General features: G+C 33.9%; 1 protein-coding gene across 1 annotated transcript in view; it reads left to right on the top strand.

Annotated features, from left to right (window-relative positions):
• LOC119607421 (kinesin-like protein unc-104) overlaps nucleotides 1–25,582 on the top strand; it is a 59,566-nt gene extending 33,984 nt beyond the window's left edge. Inside the window, 15 exon segments of the mRNA XM_037961313.1 lie at nucleotides 145–400; nucleotides 475–628; nucleotides 993–1,170; nucleotides 1,234–1,321; nucleotides 1,394–1,690; nucleotides 1,759–2,118; nucleotides 2,184–2,373; nucleotides 4,215–4,409; nucleotides 4,412–4,606; nucleotides 6,104–6,215; nucleotides 6,675–6,680; nucleotides 7,001–7,190; nucleotides 8,948–9,084; nucleotides 25,199–25,300; nucleotides 25,368–25,582. Of these exon segments, the coding sequence (XP_037817241.1) occupies nucleotides 145–400; nucleotides 475–628; nucleotides 993–1,170; nucleotides 1,234–1,321; nucleotides 1,394–1,690; nucleotides 1,759–2,118; nucleotides 2,184–2,373; nucleotides 4,215–4,409; nucleotides 4,412–4,606; nucleotides 6,104–6,215; nucleotides 6,675–6,680; nucleotides 7,001–7,190; nucleotides 8,948–9,084; nucleotides 25,199–25,300; nucleotides 25,368–25,464 (2,557 nt within the window). The 3' untranslated portion in view covers nucleotides 25,465–25,582.
• Nucleotides 25,583–26,189: the final 607 nt, after the last annotated feature.

Here is a 26,189-nt window from a genome sequence, read left to right as displayed (position 1 = left end):
CGCGTACATTTACTTTTGTTTATTCTTATAAAGCTTTATATGTCTGTCCAAATATATTACCTAGATATTGAAATTATATAGAGATTTGAACCCAAACCTAAAATCAAATATATAATATGTCCATATTTTCTTTCGCACTTATAGACAACGTCTTGAATTGATGCGTGAAATGTATCACAATGAAGCTGAACTTAGTCCCACTTCACCCGATTATAATGTTGAGTCTTTAACTGGTGGTGATCCCTTCTATGATCGTTTCCCCTGGTTCCGTATGGTGGGCAGATCATTTGTTTATCTCAGTAATCTATTGTATCCCGTACCATTGGTCCATAAAGTGGCCATTGTTAATGAGAGAGGTGATGTACGGGGTTATTTGCGTATAGCTGTACAACCGGTTTTGGTGAGTAGATTTTCGGAAAATGGGTTTTGAAAGATCAATTTTCTATTTCTATTTTGATTTTTATCTTTTTTAAGGATGAGGAGTCTTTGGACTTTAATAATGGTGTTAAACAATCGGCTCGTTTGATTTTCAATGAGGATGATGCTAAACCCAAATATCGGGCTTTGAATGAGAAAGATGATGTTCAACGTTATATTGACAATGGTGGCATGGATTCGAAATTAGAAGGTAAGTGACGTTTGAAAGATATCTGTTATGTACATATGAACGTTATATTAAAGGGTGTGGAAAAGAATTAAGAAAGAAAACTGAGATTATTAATCGGAAAAAGTCCAAATCGGAAACCTTTACTTTGTGATGAAGTCAAGTAATCACAAGAAGTCTACATTTGAAAATTCTTTTGTGTAAATTTGGTAATGATAGTTCCAAAGTTTCATCTGGAACTGTAAGTTCCGAATAGCAATACACACCCTGTTCACTTTTATGAATCCCTTTTTAAATCCAACCTTATTAAACATGTTTCTTCCAACATGTTGTTTCCCCTTTCAATTTTATTCGTCTGTCTATTATTTCAAAAATTATTAATAATCAGAACTTGGAGATGCAGATTCTGGACGTGGTATTGATTCTAATTCAGCCTCTGAATGCCAGGAAACACAAGATGAACCAGGCGAACATTTGCAAGTGGGCAAAGAGTTTACATTCCGTGTTACGGTTCTACAGGCCACTGGTATTGGTGCCGAATATGCCGATATATTCTGTCAGTTTAAGTAAGTTGTCATCAGGAAATATATATAAAAAAATTAGACTTTAGTAACCTAAGAAATCTTTAGTTTCTTACATCGCCATGAGGAGGCTTTCTCTACTGAACCGGTAAAGAATTCGGCTGGTGATCGTTTGGGTTTCTATCATGTACAAAATGTAAGTTTCTTTTGAATTTTGCAGCACTACAATAACTTCTTAATATATTTCTCTTTTGGTCTAACTCCCCAGATAACTGTACCCGTTACGAAATCTTTCATTGAGTATTTGAAAACTCAACCGATTATGTTTAAAGTATTCGGTCATTATCAAACACATCCTTTGCATAAGGATGCTAAACAAGAGTTTGTTTCCAGACCACCACCAAGACGCATGTTACCACCAAGTATACCGATATCGCAACCAGTACGTAGTCCCAAATTTGGTCCACTACCTTGTCCTCCATCCTCTACGGTATTGGCGAAACATGATGTTTTGGTATGGTTTGAAATATGTGAATTAGCACCCAATGGTGAATATGTGCCAGCGGTAAGTTTATCCGCCATCAGCATTATTTTTCGGATTTTTCCATTTTTTTTTTTCACTTTTATCCAAAGGTTGTTGAACATAGCGATGATCTTCCTTGCCGTGGTCTATTCCTTTTGCATCAAGGCATTCAAAGACGTATACGCATAACCATTGTCCATGAGCCTACACCTGAGGTTAAGTGGAAAGATATTCGTGAATTGGTGGTGGGACGTATACGCAATACTCCTGAGTCATCGGAAGATGATGAAGACTCTTGTGTTTTGTCTTTGGGTCTATTTCCGGGTGAGGTTTTGGAAGTACCCGGTGATGATCGTTCATTCTTTAGATTTGAGGCTGCCTGGGATTCTAGTCTTCATAATTCAGCTCTTTTGAATCGTGTATCTCAGGGTGGAGAAACTGTTTACATTACTTTGAGCGCCTATTTGGAGGTAAGTCGGCTCTTTGGAAACCATTTTTTTTTTAAATTCTTTAATATTCTTTTATGTTATTACAGTTGGAGAATTGTGCTCGTCCTGCTATCATAACCAAAGATTTAAGCATGATTATTTATGGTCGTGATGCTCGTACTGGTCCACGCTCCTTGAAACATCTCTTCTCTGGTCAATATCGTAATCCAGAGGCAAATCGTTTGTCTGGAGTTTATGAATTATCCTTGAGAAGAGCATCAGATGCAGGTAGTCCAGGTAGAAATTTTTAAAATGTAGTGTTTGAAATTATAGTTATTTATGATTTATTCTTATTGTTGGTTTAATTGTTATTTTTTGATTTTAATATTGTCGTTGTTGTTGCTTTTTTAAAGCTTATAAATAAGCAATTTTAGAAGGCGTTACTAAATATTTACATTGTCATGAAGCTGAAAGTTTGTTTTGAGGTTTGATGAACTCTAAATTCCGAAATCATAGTCATAGTATAGATCTTTGTTATTGAAATCATATAAAATCTTCTAGAAGATCTTGTATTTGTGCTTCCAGTTCTTTTATTTTGCTTCTTTATCTATCAGATTTTCATTTTGATCGTTTTCGGAATACAGAATGATCCTGCAAGAAACACTATATAGTTCACTTTACATATCTTCAGATTGATAGTATGGATAGTCTATAAAAGTGGTAAATGTCGAATGTCTATAATGTGACTGTACTAGGGGGAAGCTAGATGCTGTTAACGGGGCGATACCAACTTCCTACATCCGGTATCCTATTGGTCAGCTAAAGTTATAGAGCGAAATCTTTCTCAAAAGGTTTCAAGTCGTTTGATAATGAAAATATCTCTGAAGGCGCGATTAGTTATGAATCTGATGACTTAATTTTTGAACTTTTTATTGATCTAGACTGTTAGGTTAGGTTTTAGACGGTGTTAGCATGAAACCGACGCATTTGTTTCAAGAAAGGCTCTCGTTGTCATGCCCGGATGAATTAAAACCTCGACCTACCGAGTTGTCATCTATGTGTCTGCGATAGTTAACGTGTCAAACCAACTTGTGGGGCATGAATGAAGGAATCTATTGTTCGAACACCAAGGTCAAAGAGATTCCCCAAATTATGCCAATAAGCACGCCCTATGGTCGCTATTCTAAGGTCAGATAAAGTAGGATACAGACAAAGTACCAGTTTGACTCCTCATACTCATTACTGCAACTTCTGCAGAAGTCATTAAACGAAAGATTCCATCTCATAGCAAGAGCAGCTGTAAACCAGTGTGGGGCATGAATGAAGGAATCTATCGTTCGAATACCAAGGTCAAAGAGATTCCCCAAATTATGCCAATAAGCACGCCCTATGGTCGCTATTCTAAGGTCAGATAAAGTAGGATATTTGTCTATATACGAGTTTGACTCCTCATACTCATTACTGAAACTTCTGCAGAAGTCATTAAACGAAAGATTCCATCTCTTAGCAAGAGCAGCTGTAAACCAGTGTGGGGCATGAATGAAGGAATATATCGTTCGAACACCAAGCTCAAAGAGATTCCCCAAATTATGCTAATAAGCACGCCCTATGGTCGCTATTCTAAGGTCAGATAAAGTAGGATATAGACAAAGTACCAGTTTGACTTCTCATACTCATTATTGCAACTTCTGCAGAAGTCATTAAACGAAAGATTCCATTTCTTAGCAAGAGCACGTGCAAACCAGTGACCGGTCATCAGGTCTAAAAGTAGCCTTAGTCCCATCATTGACAATGATCTAGGGTTATTACTAAGAGGCCAAGTTAGCCTGGCTGTCGAACAGTTGGTGGTGGTTAAGCATCGAATCTGAGCAGATTTATATAGTTCCTGCTGACAGCAGGAAAGTGGGACTCCCACTAGCGTGTCAATGTCCCTTTAATTTCATTAGAGAAATCTTTAAAACAAAATAGCTTAGAGTAAAGTAAACTTAAAGCTTTAATAGTTGGAAGAACTTATCAGCTGCGTTAATTACACATATTTAGACATTTTGCTTTTAATTGAAATGTGGAAAAATGTATTAAATTTGCCTAAAACAAAATCTTATCATTGTTCTCTTCCCCCCCTGTGCCTTCCCCTCCAGGTGTTCAACGTCGTCAACGACGTGTACTCGACACCAGCTCAACTTATGTACGCGGTGAGGAAAATCTTCACGGCTGGCGTCCACGCGGCGATTCCTTAATCTTTGATCATCAATGGGAATTAGAGAAATTGACACGCCTCGAAGAAGTAGGACGTGTACGTCATTTATTGTTATTACGCGAACGTTTGGGTATGGATACAATCCAAATCCTACAACAAAAACCGAAAAAGATGTTTGTAATTTGGCAGCCAAGGCGGCTACATCACCAGTACACATGGTTATACCACCATCACCACAGACACCCGTTAAGGATCCACAACAGATAATGCCCGAACGTGAATATAATGAACGTGAAAAGGAACTAATGATGAAATGTTTGAAATTGGTGCAAGGTGAGTTGATAACATAAGGAAATTTGTAATTTTTATTTAAACACTAGCTATACCCAGTGTGCTTTGCTACCCCAAAAGCAATATAAATAAAAAATCTTCTTAATAATTTTGAAGATTCTAACTGTAATGTTTTCCAGAGATACATTTTTTCCGAACGTTAATTACGATTTTAATGTAATCGATGACAAATTAAAAAAAATATCTAATATTTTTCCGGATATACGAAATTTTGTATTTAATTCATATATGCCAAGACCCCATTCAAAGTCCGCCCGTTATTCTCTAAATGTTCACATTAATGTCAAAGATCTTCATGTAGAATTTGAAGATTCTAGCTCTAATAGTTTCTCAGATATACGAATTTTTCTATTTAATTCATATGGGAACTCACAGCCCCCAGATGAAAGTCCGCCCTTTTTTCTCCAAAATGTTCATATGTATAATAAAGTTCTTCTTGCAATATTTGAAGAATCTTGTTCTATTAGTTTCCCAGATAAGCGAAATTTGGTATTTAATTCATATGTGAGGTGCCAAACCCCCCATTGAAAGTCCGCCCGTTATTCTCTGAATGTTCACATGAATGTCAAAGTTCTTCAATTAAAATTTGAAGATTCTAGCTCTAATAGTTTCTCAGATATAATAATTTTCCTATTTAATTTATATGGGAGCTCCAAGCCCCCCATGACGAAAGTCCGATCTTTTTTCTCCAAAATGTTCAGATGAATATTTAAGTTCTTAGTGCAAAATTTGAAGAATTTAGTTCTATTAGTTTCCCAGATAAACCAATTTTTGTATTTTATTAATATGGGAGGTGCTGCTCCCCTCATGGGTAGTCCGCCAATTTATTTCCTAAAATGTTTACATGTATATTAAAGTTACCCGTGCAAATTTTAATATTCTAATTGTAATAGTTTCCAAGATAAACGAATTTTTGTAATTAATTTATATGGGAGGTGCCACGCCCCCTAATGCTAATCCGCCTACTTTTTGTCTTAAATAATTATATTGATACTAAAGTTGCTCCGACAAAATTTGAAGACTCTAACTATTATATTATCTCAGATATACTAATATAATATTTTCTTAATATGGGCGTGGCACGTCGCCCACATGAAATTTCAACATAAAAAGTAGCCTATAGTTCCTTCCAGACATACAGGAAGAAACTGTGAAAATTTCAGGAAAATCGGTCCAGCCGTTTAGCAGTCTATAAAGCACAAACAAACAAACAAACATACATACATACATACATACATACATACATACATACATACATACATACATACATACATACATACATACATACATACATACATACATACATACATACATACATACATACATACATACATACATACATACATACATACATACATACATACATACATACATACATACATACATACATACATACATACATACATACATACATACATACATACAAACACACTTTCATTTTTATATATATAGATTTTAATTGGTTTTGGTTTTCTTTAGGACGTTATCAAAAATCTGAAAATTCCGATAATCAAACTCAATCGGATGTTTCACCCAGTGATGAGGGCTGTGCTGATATGACAGTCAGTTGCATATCCAGCAATTCCATGGAGTAAGTATTGCTTATATTAAGATAAAAAGAGAAAATTTAGTTAATGAAAATCTGTAGTGTTTTTTAAAAACGTTTAAACAATTAAATGTTTTTAAAAAAGGTTTAGAAAGGGCTGAACTAATTCTATCGCCTAAACATCACCTATCAACACTTTTGTTTGCAATAGTAATTAAATAAGATCTCTTTTAGATCTTTAAACTTTTAGCTCAGCCTTTTCTCTCACTCTCTTCTCTATAGAAACCAAAACTTGCCTGTCAACTTATTATTTATCTTTTAATTTCTTTAGTACAAACAAAACAAAAACACCACAACAATATCTGATTAAACAAATTTCTCTTTTCAAAAATATACTGAATGGTTTTGTCTTTGATTTTAACTTTTGTAAAATTTTTTTCTTTTATTTCATATTTGTATTGTATTTTTAAATAAAAAAACTCTTATTTGGTTACTACGTATTAGAAGAAGGTAAAATTTTTGTCTTAATTTGAAATTGTTTTTCTTTTATTAGTTTTTTTAACACTTTTTTAACTTGTTAAATTCTTAACTTACTATCAGCTTTAGTTGTTGTTGTTTTTTATCTATTATTATGATTTTCATTTTAAGTTAAAATTTTTGTAATATTTGAAAACTATAAAAACTGCTTTTATTAAAATAATTGTTCTTACACTAATTACTACTACTACTCTACTAATTGTAGTTTAATACTTTGTTAATAACTTTTTATGTCAAATACATTCTTATCTCTTATTATTACTAAAATCTTTATATATCTTATTTGTATTTAGGTTATGCTCTCCAGATCGTGCTGATGCTCCCAATGGCTGGGAAGCTCCTGCTCCCGCCACACAACCAGCTCTCCCTCTTCGCTTGTATGTACCCGAATTGGAAGAAATTCGCGTTAGTCCTGTGGTGGCACGCAAGGGTCTTTTGAACGTTTTGGAACATGGCGGCTCTGGCTGGAAGAAACGTTGGGTGGTAAGTACAAAAACTGAATTAAAACTGAACTAGAACAGAACTAGCACTGAAATAGAATTGAACAAGAACAGAACTAGAACATAACTAGAACATAACCAGAACAGAACTAGAACAGGACTAGAACAGAACTAGAATAGAACTAGAACAGCACTAGAACAGAACTAGAACAGAACTAGAACAGAACTAGAACAGAACTAGACCAGAACTAGAACAGAACTAGAACAGAACAAGAGCAGAACTAGAACCGAACTAGAACAGAACTAGAACTGAACTAGAACAGAACTAGAACAGAACTAGAACAGAACTAGAACAGAACTAGAACAGAACTAGAATAGAACTAGAACAGCACTAGAACAGAACTAGAACAGAACTAGAACAGAACTAGAACAGAACTAGAACAGAACTAGAACAGAATTAGAACAGAATTAGAACAGAATTAGAACAGAACTAGAACATAACTAGAACAGAACTAGAACAGAACTAGAACAGAACTAGAACAGAACTAGAACAAAACTAGAACAGAACTAGAACAGAATTAGAACAGAACTAGAACAGAACTAGCACACAACTAGCACAGAACTAGAACAGAACTAGAACAGAACTAGAACAGAACTTGAACAGAACTAGAACAGAACTAGAACAGAACTAGAACAGAACTAGAACAGAACTAGAACAGAACTAGAACAGAACTAGAACAGAACTAGAACAGAACTAGAACAGAATTAGAACAGAACTAGAACAGAACTAGAACAGAACTAGAACAGAACTAGAACCGAACTAGAACAGAACTAGAACAGAACTAGAACAGAACTAGAAAAGAACTAGAAAAGAACTAGAACAGAACTAGAACAGAACTAGAACAGAACTAGAAAAGAACTAGAACAGAACTAGAACAGAACTAGAACATACTAGAACAGAACTAGAACAGAACTAGAACAGAACTAGAACAGAACTAGAACAGAACTAGAACAGAACTAGAACAGAACTAGAACAGAACTAGAACAGAACTAGAATAGAACTAGAACAGAACTAGAAACTAGAACAGAACTAGAACAGAACTAGAACAGAACTAGAACAGAACTAGAACAGAACTAGAACAGAACTAGAACAGAACTAGAACAGAACTAGAACAGAACTAGAACAGAACTAGAACAGAACTAGAACAGAACTAGAACAGAACTAGAACAGAACTAGAACAGAACTAGCACTGACATCGATAATGAACTAGAACAGAACTAGAACATAACTAGAACAGAACTAGAACAGAACTAGAACAGAACTAGAACAGAACTAGAACAGAGCTAGAACAGAACTAGAACAGAAGGAGAATAGAACGAAACAGAACTAGGAGAGATCTAGAACAGAACTAGAACAGAGCTAGAACAGAACTAGAACAGAACTAGAACAGAACTAGAACAGAACTAGAACAGAACTAGAACAGAACTTGAACAGAACTAGAACAGAACTAGAACAGAACTAGAACAGAACTAGAACAGAACTAGAACAGAACTAGAACAGAACTAGAACAGACTAGAACAGAACTAGAACTAGAACAGAACTAGAACAGAACTAGAACAGAACTAGAACAGAACTAGAACAGAACTAGAACAGAACTAGAACAGAACTAGAACAGAACTAGAACAGAACTAGAACAGAACTAGAACAGAACTAGAACAGACCTAGAACAGATCTAGAACTGAACTCAACAAGAGCTAAAATCACAAATATTTAATAATTGTTTGTTTTTTCTTCCCCAGATTGTACGTCGTCCTTATGTTTTCATTTACAAATCCGAAAAGGATCCTGTGGAACGAGCTGTCTTAAATTTGGGCACAGCTCAAGTTGAATGCAGTGAAGATCAAGCAGCTATGGTTAAAATACCAAACACATTCAGGTAAAATAAACATAAAGAAAAACTGGACTATAGACTAGACTAAACTATAGACTAGACTGTAGACTAAACTATAAACCAGACTATAAAATAAACTGAAAAAACTAGACTAGACTATACACTATAGACTAGACAATAGACTAGACCATAGACTAGACTATAGACTAGACTAAACCATACACTAACATGTAGACTAGACTATAGACAAGACTATAGACTAGACTATAGACTAGACTATAGACTAGACTATAGACTAGACTATAGACTAGACTATAGACTAGACTATAGACTAGACTATAGACTAGACTATAGACTAAACTATAGACTAGACTATAGACTAGACTATAGACTAGACTATAGACTAAACTATAGACAAGACTATAGACTAGACTATAGACTAGACTATATACTAGACTATAGACTAGACTATAGACTAGACTATAGTCTAGACTATAGACTAGACTATAGACTAGACTATAGACTAGACTATAGACAGACTATAGACTAGACTATAGACTAGACATACTAGACTAGACTATCTATAGACTAGACTATAGACTAGACTATAGACTAGACTATAGACTAGACTATAGACTAGACTATAGACTAGACTATAGACTAGACTATAGACTAGACTATAGACTAGACTATAGACTAGACTATAGACTAGACTATAGACTAGACTATAGACTAGACTATAGACTAGACTATAGACTAGACTATAGACTAGACTATAGACTAGACTATAGACTAGACTATAGACTAGACTATAGACTAGACTATATGGAAACTATGGAAACTGTAGAACATTTGCTGTTCCAATGTCCAAAATGGAATCAAAAACGACTACTTTTAAACAATAGAATAGGAGAATCTATAGACTAGACTATAGACTAGACTATAGACTAGACTATAGACTAGATTATAGACTAGACTATAGACTAGACTATAGACTAGACTATACACTAGACTATAGACTAGACTATAGACTAGACTATAGACTAGACTATAGACTAGACTATAGACTAGACTATAGACCAGACTATAGACCAGACTATAGACTACACTATAGACTAGACTATCGACTAGACTATAGAATAGACTATAGACGAGACTATAAACTACACTATAGACTAGACTATAGACTAGACTATAGACTAGGCTATAGACTAGACTATAGACTAGACTATAGACTACGCTATAGACTAGACTATAGACTAGGCTATAGACTAGACTATAGACTAGACTATAGACTACGCTATAGACTAGACTATAGACTACGCTATAGACTAGACTATAGGCTAGACTATGGGCTAGACTATAGACTAGACTATAGACTAGACTATAGACTAGACTATAGACTAGACTATAGACTAGACTATAGACTAGACTATATACTAGACTATAGACTAGACTATAGTCTAGACTATAGACTAGACTATAGACTAGACTATAGACTAGACTATAGACTAGACTATAGACTAGACTATAGACTAGACTATAGACTAGACTATAGACTAGACTATAGACTAGACTATAGACTAGATTATAGACTAGACTATAGACTAGACTATAGACTAGACTATAGACTAGACTATAGACTAGACTATCGACTAGACTATAGAATAGACTATAGACGAGACTATAAACTACACTATAGACTAGACTATAGACTAGACTATAGACTAGGCTATAGACTAGACTATAGACTAGACTATAGACTACGCTATAGACTAGACTATAGACTACGCTATAGACTAGACTATAGGCTAGACTATGGACTAGACTATAGACTAGACTATAGACTAGACTATAGACTAGACTATAGACTAGACTATAGACTAGACTATAGACTAGACTATAGACTAGACTATAGACTAGACTATAACTAGACTATAGACTAGACTATAGACTAGACTATAGACTAGACTATAGACTAGAGTATACTATAGACTAGACTAGACTATAGACTAGACTATAGACTAGACTATAGACTAGACTATAGACTAGACTATAGACTAGACTATAGACTATAGACTAGACTATAGACTATAGACTACGCTATAGACTAGACTATAGGCTAGACTATGGACTAGACTATAGACTAGACTATGACTAGACTATAGACTAGACTATAGACTAGACTATAGACTAGACTATAGACTAGACTATAGACTAGACTATAGACTAGACTATAACTAGACTATAGACTAGACTATAGACTAGACTATAGACTAGACTATAGACTAGAGTATACTATAGACTAGACTAGACTATAGACTAGACGATAGACTAGACTATAGACTAGACTATAGACTAGACTATAGACTAGACTATAGACTATAGACTAGACTATAGACTAGACTATAGACTAGACTATAGACTAGACTATAGACTAGACTATAGACTAGACTATAGACTAGACTATAGACTAGACTATAGACTAGACTATAGACTAGACTATAGACTAGACTAGACTATAGACTAGACTAGAGACTAGAACTATAGACTAGACTATAGACTAGACTATAGACTAGACTATAGACTAGACTATAGACTAGACTATGGACTAGAATTAGACTAGACATAGACTGGACTAGACTATAGACTAGACTATAGACTAGACTATAGACTAGACAATAGACTAGACTATAGACTAGACTATAGACTAGACTATAGACTAGACTATAGACTAGACTATAGACTAGACTATAGACTAGACTATAGACTAGACTATAGACTAGACTATAGACTAGACTATAGACTAGACTATAGACTAGACTATAGACTAGACTATAGACTAGACTATAGACTAGACTATAGACTAGACTATAGACTAGACTATAGACTAGACTATAGACTAGACTATAGACTAGACTATAGACTAGACTATAGACTAGACTATAGACTAGACTATAGACTAGACTATAGACTAGACTATAGACTAGACTATAGACTAGACTATAGACGAGACTATAGACTAGACTATAGACTAGACTATAGACTAGACTATAGACTAGACTATAGACTAGACTATAGACTAGACTATAGACTAGACTATAGACTAGACTATAGACTATAGACTAGACTATAGACTAGACTATAGACTAGACTATGGACTAGAATATAGACTAGACAATAGACTGGACTAGACTATAGACTAGACTATAGACTAGACTATAGACTAGACTATAGACTAGACAATAGACTAGACTATAGACTAGACTATAGACTAGACTATAGACGAGACTATAGACTAGACTATAGACTAGACTATAGACTAGACTATAGACTAGACATAGACTAGACTATAGACTAGACTATAGACTAGACTATAGACTAGACATAGACTAGACTATAGACTAGACTATAGACTAGACTATAGACCAGACTATAGACTATAGACTAGACTATAGACTAGACTATAGACTACACTATAGACTAGACTAGACTATAGACTAGACTATAGACTAGACTATAGAGTAGACTATAGACTAGACTATAGACTAGACTATAGACTAGACTATAGACTACACTATGGACTAGACTGTAGACGAGACTATAGACTAGACTAGACTATAGACTAGACTATAGACTAGAAACGATAGACTAGACTATAGACTAGACTATAGACTAGACAATAGACTAGACTATAGACTAGACTATAGACTAGACTATAGACTAGACTATAGACTAGACTATAGGCTAGACTATAGGCTAGAACTACAGACTAGACTATATACTAACTATAGACTAGACTAGACTATAGACTAGACTATAGACTAGACTATAGGCTAGACTATAGACTAGACTAGACTAGACTAAACTATAGACTGACTAGACTATAGACTAGACTATAGACTAGACTAGACTAACTATAGACTAGACTATAGACTGGACTATAGACTAGACTATAGACTAGATTATAGACTAGACTATAGACTGAGACTATAGACTAGACTATAGACTAACTATAGACTAGACTATAGACAGACAGACTATAGACTAGACTATAGACTAACTATAGACTAGACTATAGACTAGACTATAGACTAGACTATAGACTAGACTATAGACTATACTATAGACTAGACTATAGACTAGACTATAGACTAGACTATAGACTAGACTATAGACTAGACTATAGACCAGACTATAGACTACACTATAGACTAGACTATCGACTAGACTATAGAATAGACTATAGACGAGACTATAGACTACACTATAGACTAGACTATAGACTAGACTATAGACTAGACTATAGACTAACTATAGACTAGACTATAGACGAGACTATAGACTAGACTATAGACTAGACTATAGACTAGACTATAGACTAGACTATAGAATAGACTATAGACTAGACTATAGACTAGACTATAGACTAGACTATAGACTAGACTATAGACTAGACTATAGACTAGACTATAGACTAGACTATAGACTACGCTATAGACTAGACTATAGACTACGCTATAGACTAAGACTATAGGCTAGACTATGGGCTAGACTATAGACTAGACTATAGACTAGACTATAGACTAGACTATAGACTAGACTATATACTAGACTATAGACTAGACTATAGACTAGACTATAGACTAGACTATAGACTAGACTATAGACTAGACTATAGGCTAGACTATAGACTAGACTATAGACTAGATTATAGACTAGATTATAGACTAGACTATAGACTAGACTTTATACTAGACTATAGACTAGACTATAGACTGGACTATAGACTAGACTAGACTGTAGACTAGACTAGACTATAGACTAGCCTAGACTAGACTATAGACTAGACTAGACTATAGACTTGACTAGACTGTGACTAGACTAGACTAGACTATAGACTAGACTATAGACTACACTATAGACGAGACGATAGACTAGACTATAGACTACACTATAGACTAAACTATAGACTAGACTATAGACTAGACTATAGACTAGACTATAGACTAGACTATAGACTAGACTATAGACTAGACTATAGACTAGACTATAGACTAGACTATAGACCAGACTATAGACTAGACTATAGACTAGACTATAGACCAGACTATAGACTAGACTACTACTATAGACTAGACTATAGACTAGACTATAGACTAGACTATAGACTAGACTATAGACTAGACTATAGACTAGACTATAGACTAGACTATAGACTAGACTATAGACTAGACTATAGACTAGACTATAGACTAGACTATAGACTAGACTATAGACTAGACTATAGACTACTATAGACTAGACTATAGACTAGACTATAGACTAAACTATAGACTAGACTATAGACTAGACTATAGACTAGACTATAGACTAGACTATAGACTAGACTATAGACTAGACTATAGACTAGACTATAGACTAGACTATAGACTAGACTGTAGACTAGACTATAGACTAGACTATAGACTAGACTATAGACTAGACTATAGACTAGACTATAGACTAGACTATAGACTAGACTATAGACTAGACTATAGACTAGACTATAGACTAGACTATAGTCTAGACTATAGACTAGACTATAGACTAGACTATAGACTGAACTATAGACTAGACTATAGACTGAACTATAGACTAGACTATAGACTAGACTATAGACTAGACTATAGACTAGACTATAGACTAGACTATAGACTAGACTATAGACTAGACTATAGACTGGACTATAGACTAGACTATAGGCTGGACTATAGACTAGACTTTAGACTAGACTATAGACTAGACTATAGACTAGACTATAGACTAGACTATAGACTAGACTATAGACTATACTATAGACTAGACTATAGACTATAGACTAGACTAGACTATAGACTAGACTAGACTATAGACTAGACTAGACTATAGACTAGACTATAGACTAGACTATAGACTAGACTATAGACTAGACTATAGACTAGACTATAGACTAGACTATAGACTAGACTATAGACTAGACTATAGACTAGACTATAGACTAGACTATAGACTAGACTATAGACTAGACTATAGACTAGACTATAGACTAGACTATAGACTAGACTATAGGCTGGACTATAGACTAGACTTTAGACTAGACTTTAGACTAGACTATAGACTAGACTATAGACTAGACTATAGACTAGACTATAGACTAGACTATAGACTAGACTATAGACTAGACTATAGCTAGACTATAGACTAGACTATAGATAGACTATAGACTAGACTATAGACTAGACTATAGACTAGACTATAGACTAGACGATAGACTAGACTATAGACTAGACTATAGACGAGACTATAGACTAGACTATAGACTAGACTATAGCCTAGACTATAGACTAGACTATAGACTAGACTATAGACTAGACATAGACTAGACTATGACTAGACTATAGACTAGACTATGACTAGACTATAGACTAGATATAGACTAGACTATAGACTAGACTATAGACTAGACTATAGACTAGACTATAGACTGGAATATAGATAGACTATAGGCTGGACTATAGACTAGACTTAGACTAGACTATAGACTAGACTATAGACTAGACTATAGACTAGACTATAGACTAGACTATAGACTAGACTATAGACTAGACTCTAGACTAGACTATGACTAGACTATAGACTAGACTATAGACTAGATATGACTAGACTATAGACTAGACTATAGACTAGACTATAGACTAGACTATAGACTAGACTATAGACTAGACTATAGACTAGACTATAGACTAGACTATAGACTAGACTATAGACTAGACTATAGACTAGATATAGACTATAGACTAGACTATAGACTAGACTATAACTAGACTATAGACTAGGCTAGACTAGACATAGACTAGACTATAGACTAGACTATAGACTAGACTATAGACTAGACTATAGACTAGCTATAGACTAGACTATAGACTAGACTATGATAGACTATAGACTAGACTATAGACTAGACTATAGACTAGACTATAGCTAGATATAGACTAGACTATAGACTAGACTATAGACTAGACTATAGACTAGACTATAGACTAGACTATAGACTAGACTATAGACTAGGACTATAGACTAGACTATAGACTAGACTAGACTAGACTATAGACTAGACTATAGACTAGACTATAGAAGACTATAGACTAGACTATAGACTAGACTATAGACTAGACTATCGACTAGACTATAGACTAGACTATAGACTAGACTATAGACTGACTATAGACTAGACTATAGACTAGACTATAGACGGACTATAGACTAGACTAGCTAGACTATAGACTAGCTAGACTTACTATAGACTAGACTAGACTATAGACTAATAGATAGACTAGACTAGTCTAGTCTAGACTATAGACTAGACTAGTTTATAGACTAGACTAGACTATAGACTAGACTATAGACTATAGAGACATAGACTAGACTAGACTAGACTATAGACTAGACTATAGACTAGACTATAGACCAGACTATAGACTAGACTATAGACCAGACTATAGACTAGACTATGACTAGACTATAGACTAGATATAGACTAGACTATAGACTAGACTATAGACTAGACTATAGACTTGACTATAGACTAGACTATAGACTAGACTATAGACTTGACTATAGACTAGATATAGACTAGACTAGACTAGACTATCGACTAGACTATAGACTACGTAGACTAGACTAGACTAGAATAGAACTACTATAGACTAGACTATAGACTAGACTATAGACTAGACTATAGACTAGAGATAGACTAGAACTATAGACTAGACTATAGACTAGACTATAGACTAGACTATAGACTAGACTATAGACTAGACTATAGACTAGACTATAGACTAGACTATAGACTAGACTATAGACTAGACTATGACTAGACTATAGACTAGACTATAGACTAGGACTATAGACTAGACTATAGACTAGACTATAGACTAGACTATAGACTAGACTATCGACTAGACTATCGACTAGACTATAGACTAGACATAGACTAGACTATAGACTAGGACTATAGACTAGACTATAGACTAGATATAGACTAGACTATAGACTAGACTATAGACTAGACTATAGACTAGACTATGACTAGACTATAGACTAGACTATAGACTAGACTATAGACTAGACTAGACTAGATATAGACTAGAATAGAGACTAGACTATAGACTAGACTATAAACTAGACTATAGACTAGACTATAGACTAGACTATAGACTAGACTATAGACTAGACTATAGACTAGCCTATAGACTAGACTATAGACTAGACTATAGACTAGCCTATAGACCAGACTATAGAATAGACAATAGACTAGACTAGACTAGACTATAGAACTACACTATAGACTAGACTATAGACTAGACTATAGACTAGACTATAGACTAGACTATAGACTAGACTATAGACTAGACTATAGACTAACTATGACTAGACTATAGACTAGACTATCGACTAGACTATAGACTAGACTATAGACTAGACTATAGACTAGACTATAGACTAGACTATAGACTAGACTATAGACTAGACTATAGACTAGACTATAGACTAGACTATAGACTAGACTATAGACTAGACTATAGACTAGACTATAGACTAGACTATAGACTAGACTATAGACTAGACTATAGACTAGACTATAGACTAGACTATAGACTAGACTATAGACTAGACTATAGACTAGACTATAGACTAGACTATGGACTACGCTATAGACTAGACTATAGACTAGACTCTAGACTAGACTATACACTAGACTACAGGCTAGACTATAGGCTACATATAGACTAGACTATAGACTAGACTCTAGACTGACTATACACTAGACTACAGGCTAGACTATAGGCTACATTAGACTAGGCTATAGACTAGACTATAGACTAGACTATAGACTAGACTATAGACTAGACTATATACTAGACTATAGACTAGATTATAGACTAGACTATAGACTAGACTATAGACTAGACTATAGACTAGACTATAGACTAGACTATTGACTAGACTATAGACTAGACTATAGACTAGACTATAGACTAGACTATAGACTAGACTATAGACTAGACTATAGACTAGACTATAGACTAGACTATAGACGACTATAGACTAGACTATAGACTAGACTATAGACTAGACTAGACTAGACTATAGACTAGACTATACTAGACTATAGACTAGACTATAGACTAGACTATAGACTAGACTGTAGACTAGACTATAGACTAGACTATAGACTAGACTATAGACTAGACTATAGACTAGACTATAGACTAGAATATAGACTAGACTATAGACTGGACTATAGACTAGACTATAGACTAGAGTATATACTAGACTATAGACGACTATAGACTAGATTATAGACTAGACTATAGACTAGACTATAGACTAGACTATAGACTAGACTACAGACTAGACTATAGACTAGACTACAGACTAGACCATAGACTAGACTATAGACTAGACCATAGACTAGACTATAGACTAGACTTTAGACTAGACTAGACTATAGACTAGACTAGACTAGACTATAGACTAGACTATAGACTAGACTATAGACTAGACTATAGACTAGACTATAGACTAGACTATAGACTAGACTATAGACTAGACTATAGACTAGACTATAGACTAGACTATAGACTAGACTATAGACTAGACTATAGACTAGACTATAGACTAGACTATAGACTAGACTATAGACTAGACTATAGACTAGACTATAGACTAGACTATAGACTAGACTATAGACTAGACTATAGACTAGACTATAGACTAGACTATAGACTAGACTATAGGCTAGACTATAGACTAGACTATAGGCTAGACTATAGACTAGACAATAGAGTGGACTATAGACTAGACTATAGGCTGGACTATAGACTAGACTTTATACTAGACTATAGACTAGACTATAGACTAGACTATAGTCTAGACTATAGACTAGACTAAAGACTAGACTATAGACTAGACTAGACTAGACTATAGACTAGACTAGGCTATAGACTAGACTATAGACTAGACTATAGACTAGACTATAGACTAGACTATAGACTAGACTATAGACTAGACTATAGACTAGACTATAGACTAGACTATAGTCTATACTATAGACTAGACTATAGACTAGACTGGACTATATACTAGACTAGACTATAGACTAGACTAGGCTATAGACTAGACTAGACTATAGACTAGACTATAGAAGACTAGACTATAGACTAGACTATAGACTAGACTATAGACTAGACTATAGACTAGACTAGACTAGACTATAGACTAGACTATAGACTAGACTATAGACTAGACTATAAACTAGACTATAGACTAGACTATAGACTAGACTATAGAACTAGACTATAGACTAGACTTATAGACTAGCCTATAGACTAGACTATAGACTAGACTATAGACTAGCCTATAGACCAGACTATAGAATAGACAATAGACTAGACTATAGACTAGACTATAGACTACACTATAGACTAGACTATAGACTAGACGATAGACTAGACTATAGACTAGACTATAAGACTAGACTATAAGACTAGACTATAGACTAGACTATAGCACTAGACTATAGACTAGACTATTCGAGGACTATGGACTATAGACTAGACTATAGACTAGACTATAGACTAGACTATAGACTAGACTATAGACTAGACTATAGACTAGACTATAGACTAGACTATAGACTAGACTATAGACTAGACTATAGACTAGACTAGACTAGACTAGACTAGACTATAGACTAGACTATAGACTAGACTATAGACTAGACTATAGACTAGACTATAGACTAGACTATAGACTAGACTATAGACTAGACTATAGACTAGACTATAGACTAGACTATAGACTAGACTATAGACTAGACTATAGACTAGACTATAGGACTACGCTATAGACTAGACTATAGACTAGACTCTAGACTAGACTATACACTAGACTACAGGCTAGACTATAGGCTACACTATAGACTAGACTATAGACTAGACTCTAGACTAGACTATACACTAGACTACAGGCTAGACTATAGGCTACATTATAGACTAGGCTATAGACTAGACTATAGACTAGACTATAGACTAGACTATAGACTAGACTAGACTAGATATAGACTAGACTATAGACTAGACTATAGACTAGACTATAGACTAGACTACTAGACTATTGACTAGACTATAGACTAGACTATAGACTAGACTATAGACTAGACTATAGACTAGACTATAGACTAGACTATAGACTAGACTATAGACTAGACTATAGACTAGACTATAGACTAGACTATAGACTAGACTATAGACTAGACTATAGACTAGACTATAGACTAGACTATAGACTAGACTATAGACTAGACTATAGACTAGACTATAGACTAGACTGTAGACTAGACTATAGACTAGACTATAGACTAGACTATAGACTAGACTATAGACTAGACTATAGACTAGAATATAGACTAGACTATAGACTGGACTATAGACTAGACTATAGACTAGAGTATATACTAGACTATAGACTAGACTATAGACTAGATTATAGACTAGACTATAGACTAGACTATAGACTAGACTATAGACTAGACTACAGACTAGACTATAGACTAGACTACAGACTAGACATAGACTAGACTATAGACTAGACCATAGACTAGACTATAGACTAGACTTAGACTAGACTAGACTATAGACTAGACTATAGACTAGACTATAGACTAGACTATAGACTAGACTATAGACTAGACTATAGACTAGACTATAGACTAGACTATAGACTAGACTATAGACTAGACTATAGACTAGACTATAGACTAGACTATAGACTAGACTATAGACTAGACTATAGACTAGACTATAGACTAGACTATAGACTAGACTATAGACTAGACTATAGACTAGACTATAGACTAGACTATAGACTAGACTATAGACTAGACTATAGACTAGACTATAGGCTAGACTATAGACTAGACTATAGGCTAGACTATAGACTAGACAATAGAGTGGACTATAGACTAGACTATAGGCTGGACTATAGACTAGACTTTATACTAGACTATAGACTAGACTATAGACTAGACTATAGTCTAGACTATAGACTAGACTAAAGACTAGACTATAGACTAGACTAGACTAGACTATAGACTAGACTAGGCTATAGACTAGACTATAGACTAGACTATAGACTAGACTATAGACTAGACTATAGACTAGACTATAGACTAGACTATAGACTAGACTATAGTCTATACTATAGACTAGACTATAGACTAGACTGGACTATATACTAGACTAGACTATAGACTAGACTAGGCTATAGACTAGACTAGACTATAGACTAGACTATAGAAGACTAGACTATAGACTAGACTATAGACTAGACTATAGACTAGACTATATACTAGACTATAGACTAGACTATAGACTAGACTATAGACTAGACTATAGACTAGACTATAGACTAGACTATAGACTAGACTATAGACTAGACTATAGACTAGACTATAGACTAGACTATAGACTAGACTATAGACTAGACCTATAGACTAGACTATAGACTAGACTATAGACTAGACTATAGGCTACACTAGACTATTGACTAGACTATAGACTAGACTAGACTATAGACTAGACTATAGACTAGACTATAGACTAAACTATAGACTAGACTATAGACGACTATAGACTAGACGATAGGCTAGACTATAGAACTAGACCTATAGAATAGACTATAGACTAGACTATAGACTAGACTATAGACTAGACTATAGAACTAGACTATAGACTAGACTATAGACTAGACTATAGACTAGACTATAGACTAGACTATAACTAGACTATAGACTAGACTAGACTAGACTGACTATAGACTAGACTATAGACTAGACTATAGACTAGACTATAGACTAGATATAGACTAGACTATAGACTAGACATATAGACTAGACTATAGACTAGACTATAGACTAGACTATAGACTAGACTATAGACTAGACTATAGACTAGACTATAGACTAGACTATAGACTAACTATAGACTAGACTATAGACTAGACTATAGACGAGACTATAGACTAGACTATAGACTAGACCTATAGACTAGACTATAGACTAGACTATAGACTAGACTATAGACTATACTATAGACTAGACTATAGACTAGACTAAGACTAGACTATAGACTAGACTATAGACTAGACTATAGACTAGACTATAGACTAGACTATAGACTAGACTATAGACTAGACTATAGACTAGACTATAGACTAGACTATAGACTAGACTATAGACTAGACTAGACTAGACTATAGACTAGACTATAGACTAGACTATAGACTAGACTATAGACTAGACTATAGACTAGACTATAGACTAGACTATAGACTAGTCTAGACTATAGACTAGACTATACTATAGACTAGACTATAGACTAGACTATAGACTAGACTATAGACTAGACTATAGACTAGACTATAGACTAGACTATAGACTAGACTATAGACTAGACTAGACTATAGACTAGACTATAGACTAGACTATAGACTAGACTATAGACTAGACTATAGACTAGACTATAGACTAGACTATAGACTAGACTATAGACTAGACTATAGACTAGACTATAGACTAGACTATAGACTAGACTATAGACTAGACTATAGACTAGACTATAGACTAGACTATAGACTAGACTATAGATAGACTATAGACTAGACTATAGACTAGACTATAGACTAGACTATAGACTAGACTATAGACTAGACTATAGACTAGACTATAGACTAGACTATAGACTAGACTATAGACTAGACTATAGACTAGTCTAGACTATAGACTAGACTATAGACTAGACTATAGACTAGAGACATAGACTAGACTAGACTATAGACGACTATAGACTAGACTATAGACTAGACTATAGACTAGACTATAGACTAGACTATAGACTAGACTATAGACTAGACTATAGACTAGACTATAGACTAGACTATAGACTAGACTATAGACTAGACTATAGACTAGACTATAGACTAGACTATAGACTAGACTTTAGACTAGACTATAGACTAGACTATAGACTAGACTATAGACTAGACTATAGACTAGACTATAGACTAGACTATAGACTAGACTATAGACTAGACTATAGACTAGACTATAGACTAGACTATAGACTAGACTATAGACTAGACTATAGACTAGACTATAGACTAGACTATAGACTAGACTATAGACTAGACTATAGACTAGACTATAGACGAGACTATAGACTAGACTATAGACTAGACTGGACTATAGACTAGACTATAGACTAGACTATAGACTAGACTAGACTATAGACTAGACTATAGACTAGACTAGACTATAGACTAGACTATAGACTAGACTAGACTATAGACTAGACTAGACTATAGACTAGACTATAGACTAGACTATAGACTAGACTATGACTAGACTATAGACTAGACTATAGACTAGACTATAGACTAGACTATAGACTAGACTAGACTATAGACTTAACTATAGACTAGACTATAGACTAGACTATAGACTAGATTATAGACTTAACTATAGACTAGACGACTAGACTATAGACTAGACTATAGACTAGACTATAGACTAGACTATAGACTAGACTATAGACTAGACTATAGACTAGACTATAGACTAGACTATAGACTAGACTATAGACTAGACTATAGACTAGACTATAGACTAGACTATATAGACTAGACTATAGACTAGACTATAGACTAGACTATAGACTAGACTAAGATAGACTATAGACTAGACTATAGAACTAGACTATAGAATAGATTATAGACTAGACTATAGACTAGATATAGACTAGACTATAGACTTGACTATAGACTAGACTATAGATTAGACTATAGACTAGATTATAGACTAGACTATAGACTAGACTAGACTAGACTATAGACTAGACTATAGACTAGACTATAGACTAGACTATGACTAGACTATCAGACTAGACTATAGACTAGACTATAGACTAGACTATAGACTAGACTATAGACTAGATATAGACTAGACTATAGACTAGACTATAGACTAGACTATAGACTAGACTATAGACTAGACTATAGACAGACTATAGACTATACTATAGACTAGACTATAGACTAGACTATAGCTAGACTATAGACTAGACTATAGACTAGGACTATAGACTAGACTATAGACTAGACTATAGACTAGACTATAGACTAGACTAGACTAGCGTAGACTAGACTATAGACTAGACTATAGACTAGACTATAGACTAGACTATAGACTAGACTATAGACTAGACTATAGACTAGACTATAGACTAGACTATAGACTAGACTATAGACTAGACTGTAGACTAGACTATAGACTAGACTATAGACTAGACTATAGACTAGACTATAGACTAGACTATAGACTATAGACTAGACTATAGACTAGACTATAGACTAGACTATAGACTAGACTATAGACTAGACTATAGACTAGACTATGGACTAAACTGTAGACTACACTATAGACTACACTATAGACTAAACTATAGACTAAACTATAGACTAGACTATAGACTAGACTATAGTCTAGACTATAGACTAGACTATAGTCTAGACTATAGACTAGACTATAGTCTAGACTATAGACTAGACTATAGGGTAGCCTGGACTATAGACTAGACTATAGACCAGACTATAGATTAAACTATAGACTAGAGTATAGATAGACTAGACTATAAGCTACACTATAGACAAGACTATGGACTAGACTGTAGACTACACTATAGACTAAACTATAGGCTAGACTATAGACTAGACTATAGTCTAGACTATAGACTAGACTATAGACTAGACTATAGACTAGACTATAGACTAGACTATAGACTAGACTATAGACTAGACTATAGACTAGACTATAGGCTAGACTATAGACTAGACTATAGGCTGGACTATAGACTAGACTATAGGCTAGACTATAGACTAGACTATAGGCTAGACTATAGACTAGACTATAGGTCAGACTATAGACTAGAATCTAATCAAAACGATAGACTGTAAAATATATTATTTCTGATATACATAAATATGTATAAAGATTTTCACTTAACAATTCCTTTCTTTACAGTGTGGTCACCAAACATCGTGGTTATCTGTTACAAACCTTGGGCGATAAGGAAGTACATGATTGGTTATATGCCATTAATCCATTATTAGCTGGACAAATAAGGTATGACCAGCATTTGCAGTTAAAAATTTAGAATATTTTTTTTTAAATATATTTACATTCTTTACAGATCTCGTTTAGCTAGACGCACACAAGAGTCGGCTTCACAAACAGCCTCTCAAATACAAGCAACAACTGCTACAAATACAGGTTCGAATAATAAATGAGATACAATAACGATGGAATCCGTTTTAGTATATTAATAACATTTAATAAAAGATTAAAGCTAAAATAATTAAAGATATGAAACTGAATATTAAAAATCAACAAATTTAAACCGATTATTAAAAGAAATTGGTTGACAGAAGCAGAATTTAATTAAAAAACAGTGCAATATTTTTTTCCAATAAAAGAAATGTTTGAAAGAAAAAGAAATGGTTTGAATTTGAAAACAAAAAACAACGGATTCCATCGATAAATTTAAAACAAAAAAATAAAGTTAAAAGAAGACGAATGCAGGCATTACATTTAAAGAAAAATTACATTTATATATGAAAAAAGAAGAACAAGAAAATATAAGTATATAAATAATGAAATTATATATTAAATAAAATTTATTAAAAATAAGCAAAAAGAAAAATCACAACAGATAAAAACAAGATTATAAAGCAACTTACTTTTAAAACCAAAAGTAAGTTATTGGAAAGTAAAAAAAAAAAATAAAACACAAAAAACAACAATCCCTCCCTTATACTCCTCCCCTTAAGATTTCAAACTCTATATAAATGTTTCCATATACAAACATAGCAAAAGATGAAAAAAAAAAAAAAATTAACAAATTAAAATAATATTGATGTATAACTTTTTAAATTCATTTCATTTAATTTATATTTATCAAGCGAAATGAAAAGAAAAAAAAAAAAAAAACAAAATAATTTTTGCAATTTATTAT

The sequence above is a fragment of the Lucilia sericata genome, unplaced genomic scaffold (genome assembly GCF_015586225.1).
Source record: "Lucilia sericata isolate MDLA Ls3-8-SP2 unplaced genomic scaffold, ASM1558622v1 Contig000692F_arrow, whole genome shotgun sequence".
Classification (NCBI taxonomy): Eukaryota; Metazoa; Arthropoda; class Insecta; order Diptera; family Calliphoridae; genus Lucilia; species Lucilia sericata.
Note: the sequence above shows the minus strand (reverse complement) of the source record. Positions and strands in the feature narration are given on the sequence as shown.